At 43.5% G+C, this 19,426-nt stretch overlaps 1 protein-coding gene across 2 annotated transcripts; it reads right to left on the minus strand.

The window, feature by feature from the left end:
- Positions 1–530: 530 nt before the first annotated feature.
- ptbp1a (polypyrimidine tract binding protein 1a) lies at positions 531–16,126 on the minus strand. 2 transcript variants are annotated; one of them, XM_088310658.1, is made up of 16 exons: positions 16,047–16,126; positions 15,145–15,198; positions 15,010–15,040; positions 10,669–10,729; positions 10,290–10,462; positions 10,016–10,162; positions 9,752–9,925; positions 9,556–9,663; positions 8,594–8,774; positions 7,595–7,672; positions 7,332–7,489; positions 5,953–5,986; positions 4,925–5,017; positions 3,923–4,139; positions 3,200–3,277; positions 531–3,106 (listed from the first exon to the last, which is right to left on the minus strand). In XM_088310658.1, the coding sequence occupies exons 1-16, from the start codon at positions 16,052–16,054 to the stop codon at positions 2,974–2,976; spliced, it is 1,728 nt and encodes a 575-aa protein (XP_088166784.1). In that variant the 5' UTR covers positions 16,055–16,126; the 3' UTR covers positions 531–2,973. The 2 variants fall into 2 exon arrangements, with proteins under 2 accessions (XP_088166784.1, XP_088166792.1); XM_088310666.1 differs by having other exon boundaries at positions 15,010–15,037; positions 16,047–16,080.
- Positions 16,127–19,426: the final 3,300 nt, after the last annotated feature.

Consider the following 19,426-nt stretch of genomic DNA (forward strand, 5'->3'; position numbering starts at 1 on the left):
TTATGGAGAAACTTTGGCATTTCGAGCTTTACTCGTATCTCAAGGCACCATTGTATTGCTAACTTTAAAATGTATCGGATAGCACTACTGATCATAAAGCCCGTAGGTATCTTAGATTGTTGCGGCAGCATAAAAGCTGAAATGTTACTGAACCAAGAAATAAAATATAGACAACACCTTCCACATACTAGAAGCAGGGTAGCCAAGAGAAACACCTAAATTATGAACTATTCGAACGTCATTTTTGTCCGTCAGCCGCAGCAAAGTAGGCCGCGCTCACCCACAACTGCCGAAGAGAAACGCCGTTCCCTCAGAACTTTTAAGTCAGGTTGGTTGAACCCACAGGCAAAGTCAGTCGGCGTTTAGAGAGGAGCAAAGCTGGAAATGCAGCAAGATTTAACAAATAATAATAAAGTAGTAAAAAAAAAAACGTGATGGCAGAAAATGTTACAAGGCGTTAACCAGGCATCAGCTCCACAGGAAAAGAAGGGAAGAGACAGAAACCAAATGAGGCCAGATGAAAGAAGGAACAAACTTAAAAGATTTATTGAAGGCAGCAGAAGATGTAAAGAGGACAAGAGAACAAGATGGTGGCGGGCGGGGGGAGCACATACAGAGACTCGTGTGTTCATACCAGTTTTAATGTCTTTGTGTCGTTACAAACAAAAGCTCCCGAACGAGGGCGGGGAGCTTTTTTGTTTTTTTTTCCTTTTTTTTAATAGTTCTGGTATTGTCATATCAAAATATACATGTTTTGAAACGTAAAGTCAATATCATCCAAATGATTGTGTGGTACAAAAACATGAATATATACAACCGTCAGCCCTGCGTCATCTAACAACCCCCACACCCGCGTATAAAAAGCAGAAACGTAAAAGCTTGAAAAAAAAAAAAAAAAGAAAAAAGGCGTGAAAATCATCAACGTTCTAAATCCATCTTGGTGGGCGGAGAGGCGAACGCAAGTGGACCTGACATACAGTATCGGGTTCTACTCAAGTTGTGCGTCTAAGGCATATCCATGGAAAGGCAACTGAGGAAAGGCAACTGAGGCCTGCCTTTTGCGCAAAATCGCAACTTTGTGTGGAATGGGAGGGAGACATCGTTTTGGAAACTATGAGAGGGAGAGAGCGGGGAAAAACAAACAAACAAAAAACGCACTTACGTGGACTACAAGGGAGGGGAAAAACCCTTAAATCACAACACTACAAAACCTCACAGGGTAGAAGGTACTTTGGTCCTTAACAAGAGCAAGAAGAACAACAACCGTTTGTCTGAAGCTACATTTGTTAAACCATGCATATTCGTGTACAAAAATAGAGACGACACACGAATACAAAAACACGAGTGAACGTGCGTGCACATCTGGTTCGGGACTATACAGTGGTCAAAGGCTTGTGAGGAACCGGCGCTAGAGGCACTCGGGGAATGTGACGATATTTTTAAGACTTTTTTTTGGAGTGAGGGGGGGGGACTATGTGCGAGGGGGGTTTAAACAAAACAAAAAAAAAAAGTGCACGATCGAACCTGACTGTAGCACAAGTCAAGTCGCCAAAGGGAAAAAAAATAAGACACCTCGCAGCTGTCCTCTCACAGGTACCAATACCTGAGTTTGGTGGTCAAACTGAATGTTAGTCAGGTGAGCGGGATGGGGGGAGGAAGAAAAAAAAACAAAAAAAAAAACACTACCACCAACAATTCATAGAGGAAAAAAAAATAACACCTGACGATGAGAAAGTAGTAAACTACAGTAATAAAGGCAAAAAAAAAAAGCGAGCTGGACCAAGAAGTATGCGGACCCCAGGGCAGCCCACTTACGATTTCAAGGCGTAAATGCTAAACATTAAAAAGTAAAGAAAAAAAAATATAGATAAATGTATATATGTATAGGCGTCCACATATAAACGAATGTAAGGTAAGGTTAAATGAGCCTGCGACACGATACCTACGAGCGCTACTTGGCCTAGCGTCGCCTATCTGGACTTACATTCAGAGTTTCTACATACATATTGGGATATATGCACACAAATCTTTAGCGGGTAAATATTTGTGTTTTTTTTTTTTTTTTTCTTCATAGAACGAGAGCCACAATTTCCCCTGAAGCCGGAGCGACGCTTAAGGCGGGCGGCACGGAAAGATGGCCGGGGAGTAAGGCACAAAAGACTGTAGTCGATCAAGATGGCTTTGCTTGATGAACAGGTGGTGTACTACGGATAGTGGTGCACATCCCTTGAAGCAAAACAGCACTCACGAGAGGATAGTAAGAAAAAAAAAATGAAGACATTGTTTGGTGATCTGCCTTATGAGCGTGCCCGACTGGCCAAAGGGGCGGGGCTTGGGGGAGGCACGTGACGTCGCTACAGGAATGCTTAAAGTGTGTCTGGTATGGATGGCGGCGGCCATTTTAGGCAATTTGGTCTTTTAAGCTGCCTCGACTTGAGCTCCACTTTTTGTCTTTGCTGCGGTTTCATTGCAGACCGTTGCTCTCACTTTTTTGGTTTGGGTACCAAAAGAACAAAGACAAAATTTGGTCCGGCCTGCTTTTTTCTTTCCAAATCGATTGTGCTTGAATCAAACGCGGATATTGGACAGGGCTCTTTAAAAGTAAAAGGGTTAAAACATTTTCATTTGAGGAAGGAAGCTTTTCCCCTGAACCACAAAACTTCCATTTTGAGACCCGAGCACCATTTTCTTTTTCTTCTTTCAGACAAAAATAAACCAGTGAGTTGCTCTGATCAACATACCTGGTGCCATTTTCTTCGATATCATATAAAAGAGGGGGAATCCTAAAAAAATAATAAAGTGGGGGTGAAAACGAAATAATCAGATTTTGATCTGATGACTTTGAAGGGGAGTAACTTTCTGCAAAGAAACAGCGATGAAATCTGGAATTTCCACCGAGCGCGACCGGGAGAACGTTGCGCAATCAAGATGGTAAAACACGCTTTGGGGGAGGGGGGGGGGCACTGAAGGCACTCAGATGGTGGATTTTGAGAAGGACACTCTGAGGTGGTGGTTCTCTCCCAGGTCGTGGTTGTGGAACTCAATCAGGCACTCGATGGCCTCCTCCACCGAGCACATCTGGACCAGGGCCATCTTGCGATCGTTTCTGTTCAACACAAGAAAGGGGGCTCAATATGCGGCCTCAAAGGGAAGACCAAAAAAAAAACTAACGAGGGGGCGCAGGTGTGGGAGGCCTTACTGAAAGAACTTGAAGGCTTTGACTGTAGCTCCTGAGCTGGCAAAAAGCCTCTTGAGGTCTTCCTCCACCACAGCAGGCCTGAATGTTGGGGGCAAAGTTGTGAGCGGCTTTTTCTTCCAAGAGTGCAATCCGCCTCTCGCATATTTGCGGGTCACAATTCATTCTTTCACCTCTTGGCATGTTTTGTTCTGTCAAACTTGTGCTCAGTATTGAAAAAGGCATTTTAGATTTTTCCAAAAGAAGAACGTGAAGTATGTTCAAATCAAATATCTCAACTAAGCAACAAGCTGTGTGTATCAGGAGTTACGTCAGGGTTGTTAGTGGAAGGGTGTGATTTCTTTTTCCTAAACCATATCATGTGCAAGTCATATTTTTTAAGGCAAGGCAAGATGAATTTGAATGGAATACTACAATCAAATCCAACATATTGGCTTTTTTTTTTTTTTTTTGGAGGACCCATTCGGTTTTCATTCCTTTGGCAGCATCTTTGTGTCAAGGAAAAAAGTTGGATTAAATTGTGGCGCTTCATCGCTATCTTGCAGCATGTATATGCAATTTATAAACATTTTTTGTCATTTTCACAACGTAAACTCAGGGCATCACAGTTTATGATATATTCAAGGTTTAAATTAGTAGAGGAGATTACAAACAATTAAGTGGGGCATCTGTGGCTCGGTCCAATTTCCGTAAGGTAAAAACTTAAAATTCAAAAGAACAACTCACGGTATGTTGGACAAATGGAGCGTGGCTGAGGGCGGAAAGATGTTGGAGTAGTTCTTGGAACCGGGCTTCTTGAAGCGATGCAGCGGCGAGTTGCCGAAGTCCTTTGTCAGGCCCTGGTCCTCCTGGCCTTCTCGCGGCAACTGCACCATGGAGTGTTTGGACACGGTCACGCGGATGGCCCTGCCGTGCAGCCGCTGGCCGTTCAGGTGGCTAAGGGCTAAGACAACAAGGTCCGGATTAAAACAACAGAGGTTGGCCTTTTTTTTTTTTTTTTACAATATTGGCAAAATGACTGCATGCTCCACAGGATCACCTGTGAAGGCATCCGGAACATTTCGCTCAACAAACCGAGTTGAATCATAAAAGAAAAATTCATCCCTGTCAGCTGCCAAGACGGACTAAGAGTTCACGAAACATGTCAAATGATATTCCTAACTTTCCACTTAACAGACGTATTAGTTTGGTCTTGCTGCAATGCCGAGGGGGGGGGGAACACTCCTTACATCCCAAGTGTAATTATAATGGCTAGTAATACAAATAAATAATCTGGGCTTAAGATGTAAATGCAGATGACGATTCTTTGAAATTGCACCCTTTAACCCAGGTGTGGGGAAACTACAGCCCGTGGGGCCACATGCGGCTTGTTAAACATTTTAATCCAGCCCGCCAAACTTGAAAAAAATTAAATGAATAAACCCTGTTAATGTTTTATTTTCAAAATACTGTCAAACACAGATATTTTGTTGTAATGCTTTTGTTCATTTTAAAATAATTTTTTAAACTCCGATGAGGCGAGGGGACCAAAACACTCCATCCATCTGCTCCCGGTCCGGCCCCTCTGTCAAATTTTAGAACCCATTGTGGCCCACCAATCAAAAAGTTTGCCCACCCCTACTCTAACAGTAGGAAATTTTATTTAAAGACTACAACTAAGCATCATAAATGATAAAATGAATAAGCCTATTAATAATAAGATATTCACACAACAAGAACGGGTGCTACCTAGTTGAGCCTGGGTGCCATCCGCCATCTGGATTAGAGCATTCTCCTTTTTATTGAACAGGATCTTGACTCTCATCACGTCGCCATACACACCTGGGGAATAGAAGCACATTGTCACACGGGCGGGCCGGTCCGGTGGGACTGGGTGCAGTTGTCAAGAGTCACACACAGCCAATCACAGCAGCCAACACGATTTTAACAACGATGCTATGGAATCTTCTATCAAATGAATTAACTAACAAGTGCTGATTTGAGGCTGGACTAAATTCGATCGGGTGTGGAATCGGACTAAGCCTATATAAGGAGCCTTTTGTTAAGAAAGGACAGTTGTAGAATACAATTTACAAAGTTATGCTTTTAAAGGGGGAGGGGCAGATTTAAAGGGGGAAAAAAAAGGAAATAAAAGTAGTAAGTTTAAGGGGTTTGATTGCTTTGGCGTGACGTTGATTCTTATACAAACTGGAAATCTAGTCCAAATCATGCAGGAATAAAACTACACATGCATAAACCAACACTAAAGGAATTACAGAGAACATCATCCCCGGGGCCTCTCACATCAAGGTTTTTTTTTTAAGCTGCAGCATTTAATTTTTTTCTGTGGCTCTGAATTAAAAAAAAAAAATTGCCGCTTGCAATCCTAAAAATGCAGAAACCATTAACAGCAGCAGCTTGTCTTTAGAAAAGCCACCACACATTTCTCTGTGCTTTTGAAGATAAAAAAAAAACTGTCTTAAAGCACAACAGATGTTCAAAAATTAAATGCTGCAGGTCTGAGTGGCATTCCCAGCCTCCATGTCTCTCAAAACCCATGTCAACCAAACCAGATCTCACACTTGCACACAAATAAACCCACCCAAAAGACAAACAACCCCACCCCCTCCCTTGGCTGATGAGAAGCCATCAGTGGCTAAGAAAAAATAAAATTAAAATCAAACTAAAACAAAGCCAAAATAACATGAGACGAGACATGCCCACCTTGCCAGGTAACAGTAGTAATAAAAAAAGGAGATGAAAGGATGATAACGTACCGAAAAGAATAAAGAGGCAGTATGGCGTAACGCTCTTTAGAGACAGCAGGGGGAGCAGCGGGGCCAAAAAGGGTGGGAGAGGGTTGGGGGGGGGGGGGGGGCGGGGCGGGGCATTTTGGGCAGGGTACAGGGGAAAAGAGGCGAGGAGTGGAGGACAGTGGAGTGGAGTCGGGACATGTCCGCAGGCCACAGGCAGCGAGGTCCACGGGAAGGCCACAGTACCATGGTGGAAGGAGAGAATGGAGAGAGGACAAGGAGGAGAACGAGGAGGGGAGTTGATGAGGTGATGGTGATGGTGATGATGATGATGATGAGGAGGAGGCGTGAATGTGGACATTGTGAGCAAAAAAAAAAAAAAAAAATCAGTTTTGGAGGGGGAAGGATTGTGATGCCAATGATGTGATTATTTGATGGTGGTGTCCAATTTGAATGGTGTAGGCCGTGTTTTTTTTGTTTGTTTTTGCAAAGGGGAAGGAAAAAAAAACGTGAGGACAGAGGGAATAATTGGTCATTGGCCGTGCAGTGAGTTGGCAAGAGTACAAGTGGGGCGGGATTGGACAGGGAGGGTTTAAAACAAAAAAAAAGGGGGGGGGGTACAGAGGAGAAAGGGAGTGGGAGAGAGAGGGAGAGAGAAAGGAAGTAAAAAAACAAGGTCAGTATACACAAAGAAATGTAGTGCTTCAGACAGTAGAACTGGCTAAATTAAAATGCACTGTCACTATGGGGAACACTAGGAGAAAAAGAAGAGAAAAAAAGATTAACAATGAAATACAGAAAAAGGCAGAGACAATATGTACTTTTAAATAACACGCTACACTTATGACTTTAAAACGACATGTACTTAGCTGCGGAAACAGGTATCTAAAAATATTACTTTTTTTTTTTAAACTTATCTTAATACAATGACTAAAACACAAGTGACATGCAATTAACTAGAACATGCTATACAAAAAAAAAGACCTAACGATGAATTTTTAAGCAGTTAAAAAGTAATATTGTCTCCCCAAACAACTCAAGAATGATTTCAACTTATGGACAAAAAAAAATGAAGATATGAAATGGTATTTTTTTTTTTTTTTTTTTCAAAAACAAGAAGTTAGTGTAATTGAATAAACTTAAAATTCACAGTGAGCAAAGTAGCAGGTCAAAGATGCAGCAGGTTTGGTCAAACAAACAAGAGGACCTGAAAGAGAAGTGCTTTTTAACTAAAATGGCCCATTTCTTTTTTTTTTTTTTTCTTTTCCAAATGATCTCATCTTAAGTCCAGGCTGATCTCCAGCTAGTCTGATCACATCCATGTAGGGGGCGACAATGAGCAGCCTGCCATACTAACGCTTGGTGGCCTTGCCTCTCACAAAGCCTTGCGAGTGTGTACTGACCTCCGGGTTCAGATTGCTGACCAGCAGGACGTTGTGCCCGCCGGCGGCAGCGAGCCCGGCCAGGCTGAGGCGACTGGCGGCCGCCGCTGCCGCCGCCATACCGCCGTGCCCGACGCCCAGAGACGCCAAGGCGCTGGGGATGCCGGGCATTGCAAGACCTAGGGAGGAGCAAACAGTTCCAAGAGAGGACCATCGTACACCGCTGAACTAACATTATGTAGAAAATGTGAGATCAAGATCTGGAGTGAAGAGACTGCACTGACCTGCTTGCTGGATGGCAAACGTATGTGGGAATGCATGAGCGCCCCCATATGGAGAGGCGGATATTATACCTGGTGCAGCTGTTGAGAGGGGAAAAAAAAGAAGTTGGGAGGTCATGTACATTAATGACAGGCAACATACTTTAAATACATCTTGACATCTCTGACCAACATGGTACCCGCTTGCACCAGGGAGCCCCCAAGGGGTAGGCCTGTTCTAAAAATATCTCACCAGTGATGGGACTTTGTGATTTTCTAGGAATGTTGCATAAGGGCTCATTTGAAAATGTGAACACTGACTGAGACGAATTAATGATTGCGCAAAAAGTATAATCATGATTTTTGTCCTTAAATACATCAACATCACTGCACTGGTCAACAGCAACTTTTTAATCAGAGAAGGGTTTGTGTCACCTCAGCGTATTTTTGATGCCGTTTTAAAAAAATCCGATGTGCTAGTGGGGAGGAAAAAAAGGGGGGCAGGTTAGGAATTAGCACAAATAAAATATCCACAAAATTTTACATGGGTTTCTAATTGGAATAATTTAATAAAAATGTGTTAACCAGTTTTATTAACAATACAATATTGAAAGATACAATCAAAGAAGTAGCTCTCGGTTTCAAAAATGATTAGTGAAAGGAGCTGGGACAAAACTGCATTTGCCCCCCAAAAAATAAATAAATTAAAAATAAATAAAATCAGATAATCTCTACTAGGACGTCAACTTTATTTGGTGTTAAATCTGAGGTACTGGGTAGGTGGCAGGCGGGTGCCACCTCCGGACTATTTAACATGAGCTTGAATGTGATTGGTTAATTATGCCCACAGCCACAGCCCAGCCATTAGAGGGCGTGCACACTCGTGTAACCACATATTTTTACTTTCACTCCTTAAAGGTTAGAAATGATTACTACTGGGCTCAATAATTGATATTGCCAAAAAAGCTGACAGCTGACATACTTGGAGATGCATTTTAAAAACAAATAGTTGATGGCTCTTACCAAAGGCGGCAGCCGCCATGGTCTGGTGGTCCAAGGTGGGCTGAGCGTCAGCGGTGGGGAGATCCAGGCGGGTGTAGTCCCTGCTCTTGTCGTTGTTGTATTTGACGTTCAGGTTGGTGAGCTTGGAGAAACTGATTCTTAGGGTGCAGCAGGCGTTGTAGATGTTCTGCCCGTCCAGACACTGGACACAGACGAGGAAAAAAATAAAATAAGTGGGCATACTGACAGCAGTGTGCCCGGTGACGATCGACATGCCTCTCACTTTCTTGTGGATAGACCAAACTACTGTCAGGGATGTTTTTTCCCCTTCTTACATTCCGTGGGCTGCATCTGAATTTTGTGGGGGAAATCCACAAAATACATTTCCCACCAAGGCACATGGGTGCACAAAAATGAGCGGCTTTTCGGGGTGAAAAAAAAGTGATTCATCCGTGGTGCAAAGAACATATTGGCGCTGTCGTGTGAAAAATATGCAAGTCCAATTTTGTGATGCTTGAGCATTTTCCCGTGAATGGATGTCTGGAAAGCAGATTTTCATTCATGTAAAAAAATGGACATAAGTGTTTTTCACAAGTACTGCGACAATATGCAACTCTGAGAGGGCCCAAAACATTGCAACCATTTTTTCCCCTAAGGGACATCTAATACATCGTTAACAAGATTCTGTTGAACAAAGAGAAATATTTTACACTATATCACAAAAATCTCAATTTACGGTAAACTCTAATTTTCCTTCTGCCAAGTTGTATGAATGACTACACGGCAATAGACGTTTTGTAAATTCTGCCATCTAGTGGAGGAGCATGTGCAGTTGTCAAATATCGAGGACAATATTTGAGGTAAATAAAACATTTTTAAACCATTTAGTGTCTTTGAAAATTTCTCCACTACATGCTGGTTGTGAAACACCGATTAAAGTACAAAGTGAGCCATCCTTCCACTTTGGTTGCACCAAATCTTACCTTGGCGTTGTGGGCCATCATGGCGTCGGCATACTGGATGAGAGCCTGGAACTGGTTGTTTTTTGTGAATGTGATGATCTTCAGCACCGTGCCAAATTTGGAAAATATCTGAGGGAGAGGACAAGGGCGTGCATATTAAAAGCAAGTCTGTTTTCTAAAACACATACCTGGTAGGTTTCACGGGTTCCGCGCCTACCTGGTGGAGCACGTCCAGCGTGACCGGGTAGAAAAGGTTCTCCACGATGACTCTCAGAACGGGGCTTTGAGCGGTGGCAGCCGCGAGGCCGCTGGCGTCTGCCGCCATGGCCATGCCAGCGATCCTGCCGCCGCCGTGCAGAGCGTTGACCGCCTGCAGAGCGGCTTGGGCACGCTGGACGGGGGGAGGCAAACGTGACGCACTCGGCGGAACGAAATATTCACGCGAGAGCAAACGCATTCGGCGTCAGTGTGGGCGCCTCACCACTTGGTTGGGGGAGTTGTCCGTCTTCAGCTCTTTGTGGTTGGAGTACTGCATGTAAATGGGGTGGTTTCTGATGACGGGGGTCACGGACAAGTAGTAGCTCACCATGGTCTGAGCGCACTCCTCGCTGTTCAGCTCCAAGAACGCCTGTGGGGCGCAACCGAAAAGCACAAGGGCATCATAAAACGCCGTTCATCGGACAAGAAAATAAAATATAAACATAACATGCAACATGTGCCAACTTCGACACACGGTTCCCATTTTAAGACTGTACCTGGTTTTTCCCTTTCAGCATTAGGAGATTGGTGACTTTCCCAAAGGGCAAACCGAGCCCGATGACCTCGGCCTCGTTTATGTCGCTGGGCAGCTTGCGTAGGTGAACCACGCGTGACGGAACACCGGGACTGCGGACGTCACCTTTGAATTTTTTGCTGTCGTTGCCATTGGCTGCAAGGGGCGCGGGGGGGAGGGGGGGGGGGGCAAGAGACAGATACAATCAGGGGAGTGAAAAGGCGTCTCTCGGCCTTCCTGAATAATGGATCTGTCGCTGTGGCAACGCATACAACACAGAAAGACAAGCGCTTAAATGAGCGCGGACCCAAGGGAAAAAAAAGGGAATCACAAACCTTCCATGGCAACAACCCCTCCCGTACCTGAGTTCATGATATAGGGCCCGTTGGATATGCAGGAAGAAAAGAGTTCGTCAGATCCTCTCTGCGGGAAAAGAAAACAAAAAGACCGACTTTAATGTGGCAAACAACGAGTGCACAACAGGGCAGGTGGCGAGCACGGCTCTCGTGTTACCCAACCTTTGTGTTGCTAAGGTTGGACGGGCTGTAACGCGAATCTCCAAAACACCCTTTCCAAAGAAACACGAAACCACTGCCGGCCGCTAACAATGAGACGACTTGGTCAGACATTTGATATGACCGACCTGATTCTCCTGTTGAGCTTAAGTCCTTTTTATTTATTTATTTCTTCCCCAGCCGTTCTTAAGCGCCTTTTCAATGAAGATGATTCTTCAATCCTGGCTTCTGACTCACGCACGGTGCATAAGGTGGGCATGAAAGCGGACTTTTAACAAAGAGGCACAAGTCATTGGCAAATTCAGCTGTCTGGAAAAATCATAGCACAAGGAACTTATGGGCGGTATAAAATCCCATCAAAAAGAAGAATAAAAGCTTAAACATTGAAGGGGATTTTTTTTTTTTAATTTTAAATTTTTTTAGCGACAATGTCAATACGTATCAGATGCGCCACTGATTAATTTGCAGTGAACTGATGGTCGTTTAACACCCCTCCAAAATAAATGTTTCCAGGTGTGTCCAATTAAAGGGCTCACATAACTGCCGTTTTTGATAAATATTAATATAACAACAAATGCGGCAAAAATTACCATGCGACGTGCACTGGAAATGAGGCACGCGACATGAGAATGCAGTCAAAAAAAAAGAAGGAAGAAAACCAGGTGACCGTGGCACTTTTAAAACATTTGATAGCTATCTTATGAAGTCTCTTTTGTAATCTCAATGAGAGGTGGAAACTGAATCCAACTTCTCGGAAAATGCTTGACTTAAATGACAAAGCGGGAATGCGGACGTTTTCTCTCCAAGCTACCCCAACTCCATTTTGCAACAATTACATAAATCATTATTTTGGTCCTTTATTTTAAAGCAACCCCAAACGACAGGCATCTTTTTTTCTCCATCCTCCTCACTGGCAGCCATGTTGCTGACAGAGCGTGCATGTCTTCTGCAAATGTCCATGTAGCAAACATGATTCCGGGCTGCGAGAACATGGATTTAAAGTAATTCTAGTTTCGAGGTCGAGATTTTTGCGGGCGACTCCGCCAAGCTAACCTATTTTTTTCCTGCCCCAGTCCTACTTGGCACAGTTCAAACATTCATGTGCTGCCTTCAGGAAGGAAGCCACAAGGGGCAAGAAGGAAATTAAGATAAAAAAAAAAAAGAAAAATGCTGCTCTTGCAAAGTGAAAGATTTTAAAGCTACAAGGAGCACACCCTCAGCCTAATACCCAACGTATCCACATAGCTTCTTTTACAACAATCCTGACATTTTGCGGTAACAACTAGGCGTGTTCCTCATACAAGTAATGTCATTGCCAAGTATTCACGTTTCATCATCAACTTAGGAACGGACCACTGCCGTAAAGTGTAGCCAACCATTGCGACTAAAGTCAACCGCTTTATTACATTTGCAACAAAATGCAACCTGACGATACTCCAGGAGCAACACCGTGACGCCATCTGGATTGGAAGGATGGTGGTATCCCCACCACTCGCAGCCCCACCACCATTCAATGTTGTTCACATGGGCCCGTCGATAATGAAGTACAGCAGTCACAAGAAGTGGCTCAGTGGACTAAGCTCCACAACGGGGGCCCACAATGAATGAAGGCCCTGTTCCGGATGAGACTGGGGGCATTGTTACGTGGCAGAGCATAAACATATGGAACCCCTTAGGACTCGCTGGGATTTCAAGAGGCTTCGCAGTTGTTTGAAAACGGAACCGGTCGCGCAGGTTGGCGAGCATTCCTTTCATGGCTGGTGAGCCCGAGCGAGCGAGCCTTCACGTCGCACAAGGTGGGAGGATCGCAGACACTCAATACCTTCGCAACGGCCTAACAATGCAACGGTGGCTGCAAATTGGACACCTATATGCAGCGTTGACCGGACTTTTGCAAGAAAAAAAAACTAACAAAAAAAAAATGTCTGGCTACTTGGCCCAAGTCACACTCGCGTGGCAAAGTTTCACTGAAACAGTTTTTTTTTAATATATATATAAAAAATGACAATGCCATGTTAGCGGTTGTACGTCATAGAGTGAAACGTTAGTTCCGGCTAGCGATGAAATCAAGTATTTTTCATACAATTGACACCTCTTGGATAATTAAACATAACCCTGCGTCCTTTTGACCCAGAAACATTAAAGCTGTTCCTCAAAACTTCCTAAGAGCATTAACGCTCCAGTCTTATTTGGATTTCCTGCCCCCTGTTTATGACACTATGAAACTATGAAAAGAAATGATCATCCTGAGGGGTCAAATTGACCCAAGACATGATTGCTTTTCCAGATAACATTTAAGTGGGCGGGCTGAACATATTTTGACTTTCCCATTCGAAAATAGTATCGCACGCAACTGCGGCCTTGGAGAGCGACAAAATATTTTGGTCTAGTCATGAGAAACAAAGGACAAGGCTACGGCCTGACTACTCGTGGGTAAATGAAATGACATCATCACTCAACGGAATCAAGGAAGGAAGGGGTTAAAAAAAAAAAAAAAGAGAGAAAAGACCAGGAAGAACGGCAGCAAGACCAGGCCTGCTTCCTGGCTTCGAGTTAACTCCCTCATTGGGACTTCATGATTACACGCTTCATGGCATTTTCCCCTCCTGCTCCTCCTCTACTTCCTCATTCTAATTATAACCACAGAGCTGAGAATCTACAGAATGTGTAAAAGTAACATTGCGCGTTTTGGAAGGACCGTTTTAGACTGTAACAATTGCTAAACGAGGCCGTGGTTGTTCGCATTGTTCTCCATCTCGCGGTGTCGACAGCTTAATAGTCACCTTCGGATCACGGTGACGCATGACTGGCTCACTTCCTGAACATGTTGTGTAGCTTCCTCTCGAAATGGAACGCATAAACTAGAGGCCATTTCCACCGCTTCGTAAACATCGCGCTTGGTTTTTGTTTAGTCCTATAAACAAAACTCATTTGGACTTGGGAGTAAAGTAGTAAAACTAAAAGGGAGGCACAGGTATGCGCATGTTTTTTTTCCATCATCTGCCATTGCAGTGAATGCGAGGGGGGCTGGGAGTCTCACCAGGGGGCTTTTTTGGGGGGCGGAATGTAACCGTGGAATTCCAGACGCTCTTCCCCAGACGAATAATTACAAGATTCCAGCAAAGCAGGGCACCGTAGCTCAGCACTACAAATTCTTAATTCAAAGTGCATCATGTGTCTTATTTATATAAGTGGAGTTTCGGCCATCAGCGAGGTTATGTTGAAAAACAGGCTCGGCTGGAAGGAGAGAGGGCGCGGTTTGTCCCTCGTCGAGGGCATGTACCTGATGACTTGTTCAAACAGACACGCAGACCTTTAGCCTGCAAAACAATGGCTGCTACGTCGCCTCCAGCCGGACCACCTACGCGGCACTGTCGCATAGGTGCTGATGCCAAGCATAGATTAAAAAAAGAAAAAAGACAAAGGCGCAAAATGGCCCAACACCCAGAGTGACCAATAACAGTAGTCCTTTGAGGTTTGCAACAAAATCTTTGTCCAGCTGCCCCAAAACTGAGGATTGTTGCCAAGAGATTAAACAAGATAAGAAATTTAAGATTCAGGCTATTTTATGTTAGGGCTGAGAGAATACTTTTTAAGTGCATGGGAAGTCTCTAATCTCGTTGCACTCTTGAGTACAATGACAATAAAGGGATTTCTAATCTAATCTAATCTAAGTCAAAAATGCTCATAAGGAAGATGACAGAGAAACAGGAAGCTTGCGCAGTTGACAGGCAACCGCCGCGTACCAAATTGTACTTCATGTAAGCCTGATTGGAGTCGTTCTGGTGACTTCAACCGCAACAAAAATGCTTGTGACAGCACTTTCATAATTATAGGGGGGGGGGGGGGGGGGACTCGAGCATAAGAACAATGCAAGTCTTTCCCAGTGTCGCCAACTCTTCTTCAAGCTTTTGAGTGTTCACAAAGCACAAGACGGACCTGAGTATGACAAAGCTGAGTCACTTTTAAATGCGTTTTAAGTCATACTTTATTTAGATCCCTACTTCAATAATTACAAAACTTCAACGGTAATAAAAAATATCTATATATATTCTTCCCACCCACCGGCAATATTTGACCCACCCACAGTTGGTTGGGCCAACCCAGATCTCCCATCCCATGTGTAAAAGCAGTTATAATCCAAAAAGGAAGCTATTAAGACAAGACAAAGAGAAAACTGATGCTTACCTTCGTGCCAACTGATATGTCATGGACACTGCTGTGGAAAGACAAAACACGGGGGTGATCAGTGGGAAATTGACCCCAAATGCATCTTCCTAAGAAATTCTTAAAACCAGGGACACAAGAAAGAAATGTCCTTACTCAATTTCAGGGACGTAGCCGGATCCCAGAGGGTACAGGTCAGCGTCGAGGCGGCTGTGAGGTAGCAGGAAAAGGAGACAAAAGCAAACTTTTAGCTTTAGACTGCACCGAGAACATCTCGTGAAAACACACAACGCACAAGAGTTAAGTGAGCGCACTCCGGGTACACGCAACAAGACGCGGAAACCATTCCAACTGTCGAATTCAGGTGATCGACGAGGAAAAAGGGGGAGGGGGGGGCAAAAAAATAAAAAGAAACACATGATGCAGCGGGCGATTTTGAAGTACCTCCCGACGAACAAACGCCACGCCATAAAGTCGCCTTACTGTGCTTTGGTATGGCTTCCCCCCACCCCAGCGGTTGAAAAAGTCCAGGGTATTTGATCAAGGCGAGACGTTGGGAGGCGAAGACATCGGTGGCTTCCAACATGGCCCTGACTCTCCGCTCAAAACATGAATGCGGAAATGAGACACGTTGCTTTAGCTCGACCTGCCCCAAGTTAACTCGCTCGTTGAAAGAATAAAAAATAAATAAAACAACCCAAACAACCACACGCTTAACCACTGCCGCATCTTGTGGTATCAATTAACATGATTACGATAAAGTATACACATGAAAGAAAAGAAAAAATTTTTTTAAACAACTTGACGACGGCTCGCGGAGGCTAATGGCTAGGCTAGCAGCTAACTGTTGCATGTTTGGGTGAACGTCCGCGGAGGAGGCGGAGGGGAGGAAGAAAAGAGGGGGTGGAAAAAAGTAAATTTAAGTCACAACTTTGGCGAGTGAAACACACAAACACGACGGGGAGAAGGACGCGAGGAGCCCGTAGAAGTGAGCCCACGCGGAGGATTAACGCTTGGGGGGTGAAGGCGTCGGGAAAGCGGTTGCGTTTCCTACTCACCCGTCCATTGCACAAGAAAAAAACTGCAGGTCTGAGGCGAAGGTAGGGCGGCAGACTTGCTTGATTTTCTTACAAAATGGCTGAACGCGCGCAGGCGAGCGCTGATTAGTCCGCTCGCGTCCGAGAGGCCGGAGAAGGCGGGGTTTAAGGGCTGCCAGCCCTGCTATTGGTTAAAACAGACGTCAGTTTGGTTGAAGGGGGCGGGATGAAAAAAAAAAAACAAGGCCGCGGCAATTTACTCTCATAGGCCAAATTATTAGGTACACCAGCTGGTTTTGATTCATATGGCCAAATGCGACATTTGCTTGTAATATTATTATTATGGGAGCGATTTATGCGGCAGTGTAGTGCATTCACTTCTCATTCACTTTTTCTAAATATTTCATATTTTGATTTTGTTTATTTATTTAAAGTTTCTGTTTTCGATTATTTTTTTCTGTATTATGGATTCCCCCTGTTTTTCGGATATATTTTTGGTTACCCCCTCCCCCGCCCCCTTCATTAAAAAAATACTGCCAAACAGAAAAACAAAATAAGCAGAAGAACAGAAAATAATCAGAAATACATAATTAAAAAATAAATACAAAAATAAAAAAAAAATCCAAATAATTTGCAGTGCATTTTGTTGGAGATTCTAGTTTTGTTTATGGCGTAATACCTGTTTGAGTGACCAAATATGTGTATACAGTGAGTATAGTTTTTTGTTTGTGTTTTTTTTTTTTTTCTTTAATCAAGGGAACACTCAAAGGGTGGTCTGTCTCGGGCCGCCAGTTGCCCATCCCTGGCTTATGTCAATTAATATGCAAAAACAAAACAAAACAAAAAAAACTAATCAAAAAACATAGTGCCAGTTAGCTCCCAAGAAGAACATGATTAGAATACAAATAACTCACCAGTGATGGGACACTGTGACTTAATAAGAAGAAATATAGAGAGAAGAAGAATGTTATTATTTATTTTGTTTACCTCAACGTACACATTCTAAAGCTGTATTTTTAATTCCGTGATACTGTGATATTTTTGCTTGATAACTCACAAATTAATAATGGCCCCAAGGCCATTTTCAAGGACATGAAAAAAATAATAAACTTGTCAAAAAAGCAACTTCTAAATTCCTATGGCATTTTGGGGGATTTGGCATTTTTGGATGAAAAGGTGGACCCTGGACCTAAAATAAATAAATAAATAAATAAAAAACATGTCAGTGCAAAGCGTATTTTACCGCCATACTGGACAGCAGCAAGTGCTGAAATTGACCCAGCTCCAAAGTTCATGTTGATTTCCGTGGCCGTGTGTGTGCGCCTTTTTTTGGAAAGTTCCACAGCGGTTCACATACGCCCTTTAGTGGCGTAAAAAAGAACTACACTTTGCAGTCACATGACACTTCCGCAAGTAAGTCACTTCTTAGTGAATTACATCCTCATTCACCTGACTTGACTTCAACAAACAGAACTTTTACTCTTCATTTAACGGTAAGACGAGGACCGGATAGAGTAGGCGTGGGCAAACTACGGCGTGGGGGCCATATGCGGCCTGTTAAACATTTTAATCCGGCCCGCCGAACTTGAAAAAAATTAATTGAATAAACCTTGTTAATGTTTTATTTTCTAAATACAGTTTTTTTTCAAAGACATATATATTGTTGTAATGCTTTTGTTCACTTTTATTTAAAATTAAATGCATTTTTTTTCCCTCCGATGAGGTGAGGTTAGCAAAACACTCCATCCATCTACTCCTGGTCCGGCCCCTCTGTCAAATTTTACAACCCGTTGTGGCCCGCCAATCAAAACGTTTGCCCACCCCTTGGATAGAGAAATAGGCATCAGCTTTTAACACAAGGTTGTTGTTTTTCTGCCAAATAAATGCACAATTGAATTAACATCAACCAGGAAGAATTTTCATAATGCACTCCAAGAGTGAAAATGATATTCACCCATGACTGAAGAGGGCAGTTTGAAAAAAAAAAACCACACAGATGCACACCCATGTAAGACAACAGCACATCCTGAGCAATGCAAATTTTGGAAGTGTACATGTGGAAGATATGACATTGATGTACTCTCTTGGAATGCGACAAGGGGGAGTCCTATCAAGTAAAGTCCTATCAAGCGTTACAAAATAAATTGTTGGTGGACCGGAAGTCGGGGGAATAGCCCGTTGATGGATCAGGATGGCTGACTGGGGTCATAATAATTATTATAAAATTCTAATAAATGTTTTGGTCTTTAATCGTTGGACCTGGCGGTATGTTCAAATTGTTAAATGCTTTGCACTTTCAGCGGTAAAAGCAAAAATACGATAAAATACAAACTACTGGTCAAGGGTTGAATTGAACAACAACCTGTCAAAAATATTTACTTTCAGACTCATTTAAACACAAAATGGCTCAGATATGTTTCCTAGCTGTAAAAGTGGTAATGATAAAAAGAAGAACTTTTTGGGGAGTTAAATTGGAAGCCATTCAATCAGAAACGAGGATACAATATTAGTGGCTTTTTTTTCCCGGGAAAGTTCACGTTGGCATAAAACAATTATTTGGACAATTATTTTCTGTTACGCGCCCCCCCCCAGCAAGAAAAAAACAATTTGCACCTCTCCACCACCACCTACTCTCCGCCACAACTATAAATAATATAATTTTCGTTGCAAGACAAACCTAAACCGTAGAGTTAATAATGGGCAAGGAGAGCGCCACTGCCATCTACTGGAGTGGATGTGCAATTACACTTTATTGTAGGTGATATAACGCGATTTTGGTGAGTTCGACTGAGGCGTAGGCAGACGGGTTTTGAGGAGGCTGTCACACATTGGCGCACGATCGGAGGGAGGAAGGCCGCCTCCAGGTCTCCAACTTTAAATCATCCGCAAGTGGAGATCTTGCAGGTCCTTATTTATAAACTCCGCTTCCGCAATATATACAGTCGCCTCACTTGACCTGACTTTAAAGGGAATGAGAGGGGACACTTTGTTCCTACCCACAACGGCGCAAACGCCTATTTCCGTGTCCGGCGATGAAACTACCAAGCGAACGAAAACTCCACCCAAGCGGTACTAACAAGACATACATAAAACCAAAAGCGTACCGTTGAGCATAGCAACCAATCAACAAAGTGCTTTTTTTTTAACAGGAGCAACAGATTTTATTTGGTTCATAAAGACACAAAAAGCATTGAGCGTGAGCTGCACAAAGCCTGACTCTTCTTCTTCTCGTTTACGGGCCAGCAAATCCCGATGGTATCCCTGCTCGCTTTTACATTCACGTGAAAGGGTGATATAGCGCACACATCAAAAAAGACTCAACAGTGACGAGACGGTCCAAACAGTTGCAAGGCTTCATGCAGTGCTACAAGTCTACTGACAGGGGGCTGAGGGCAACGCCG

The sequence above is a fragment of the Idiotropiscis lumnitzeri genome, chromosome 1 (assembly GCF_059441095.1).
Source record: "Idiotropiscis lumnitzeri isolate Australia: NSW breed Sydney's pygmy pipehorse chromosome 1, RoL_Ilum_1.0, whole genome shotgun sequence".
In the NCBI taxonomy this organism is placed as follows: domain Eukaryota; kingdom Metazoa; phylum Chordata; class Actinopteri; order Syngnathiformes; family Syngnathidae; genus Idiotropiscis; species Idiotropiscis lumnitzeri.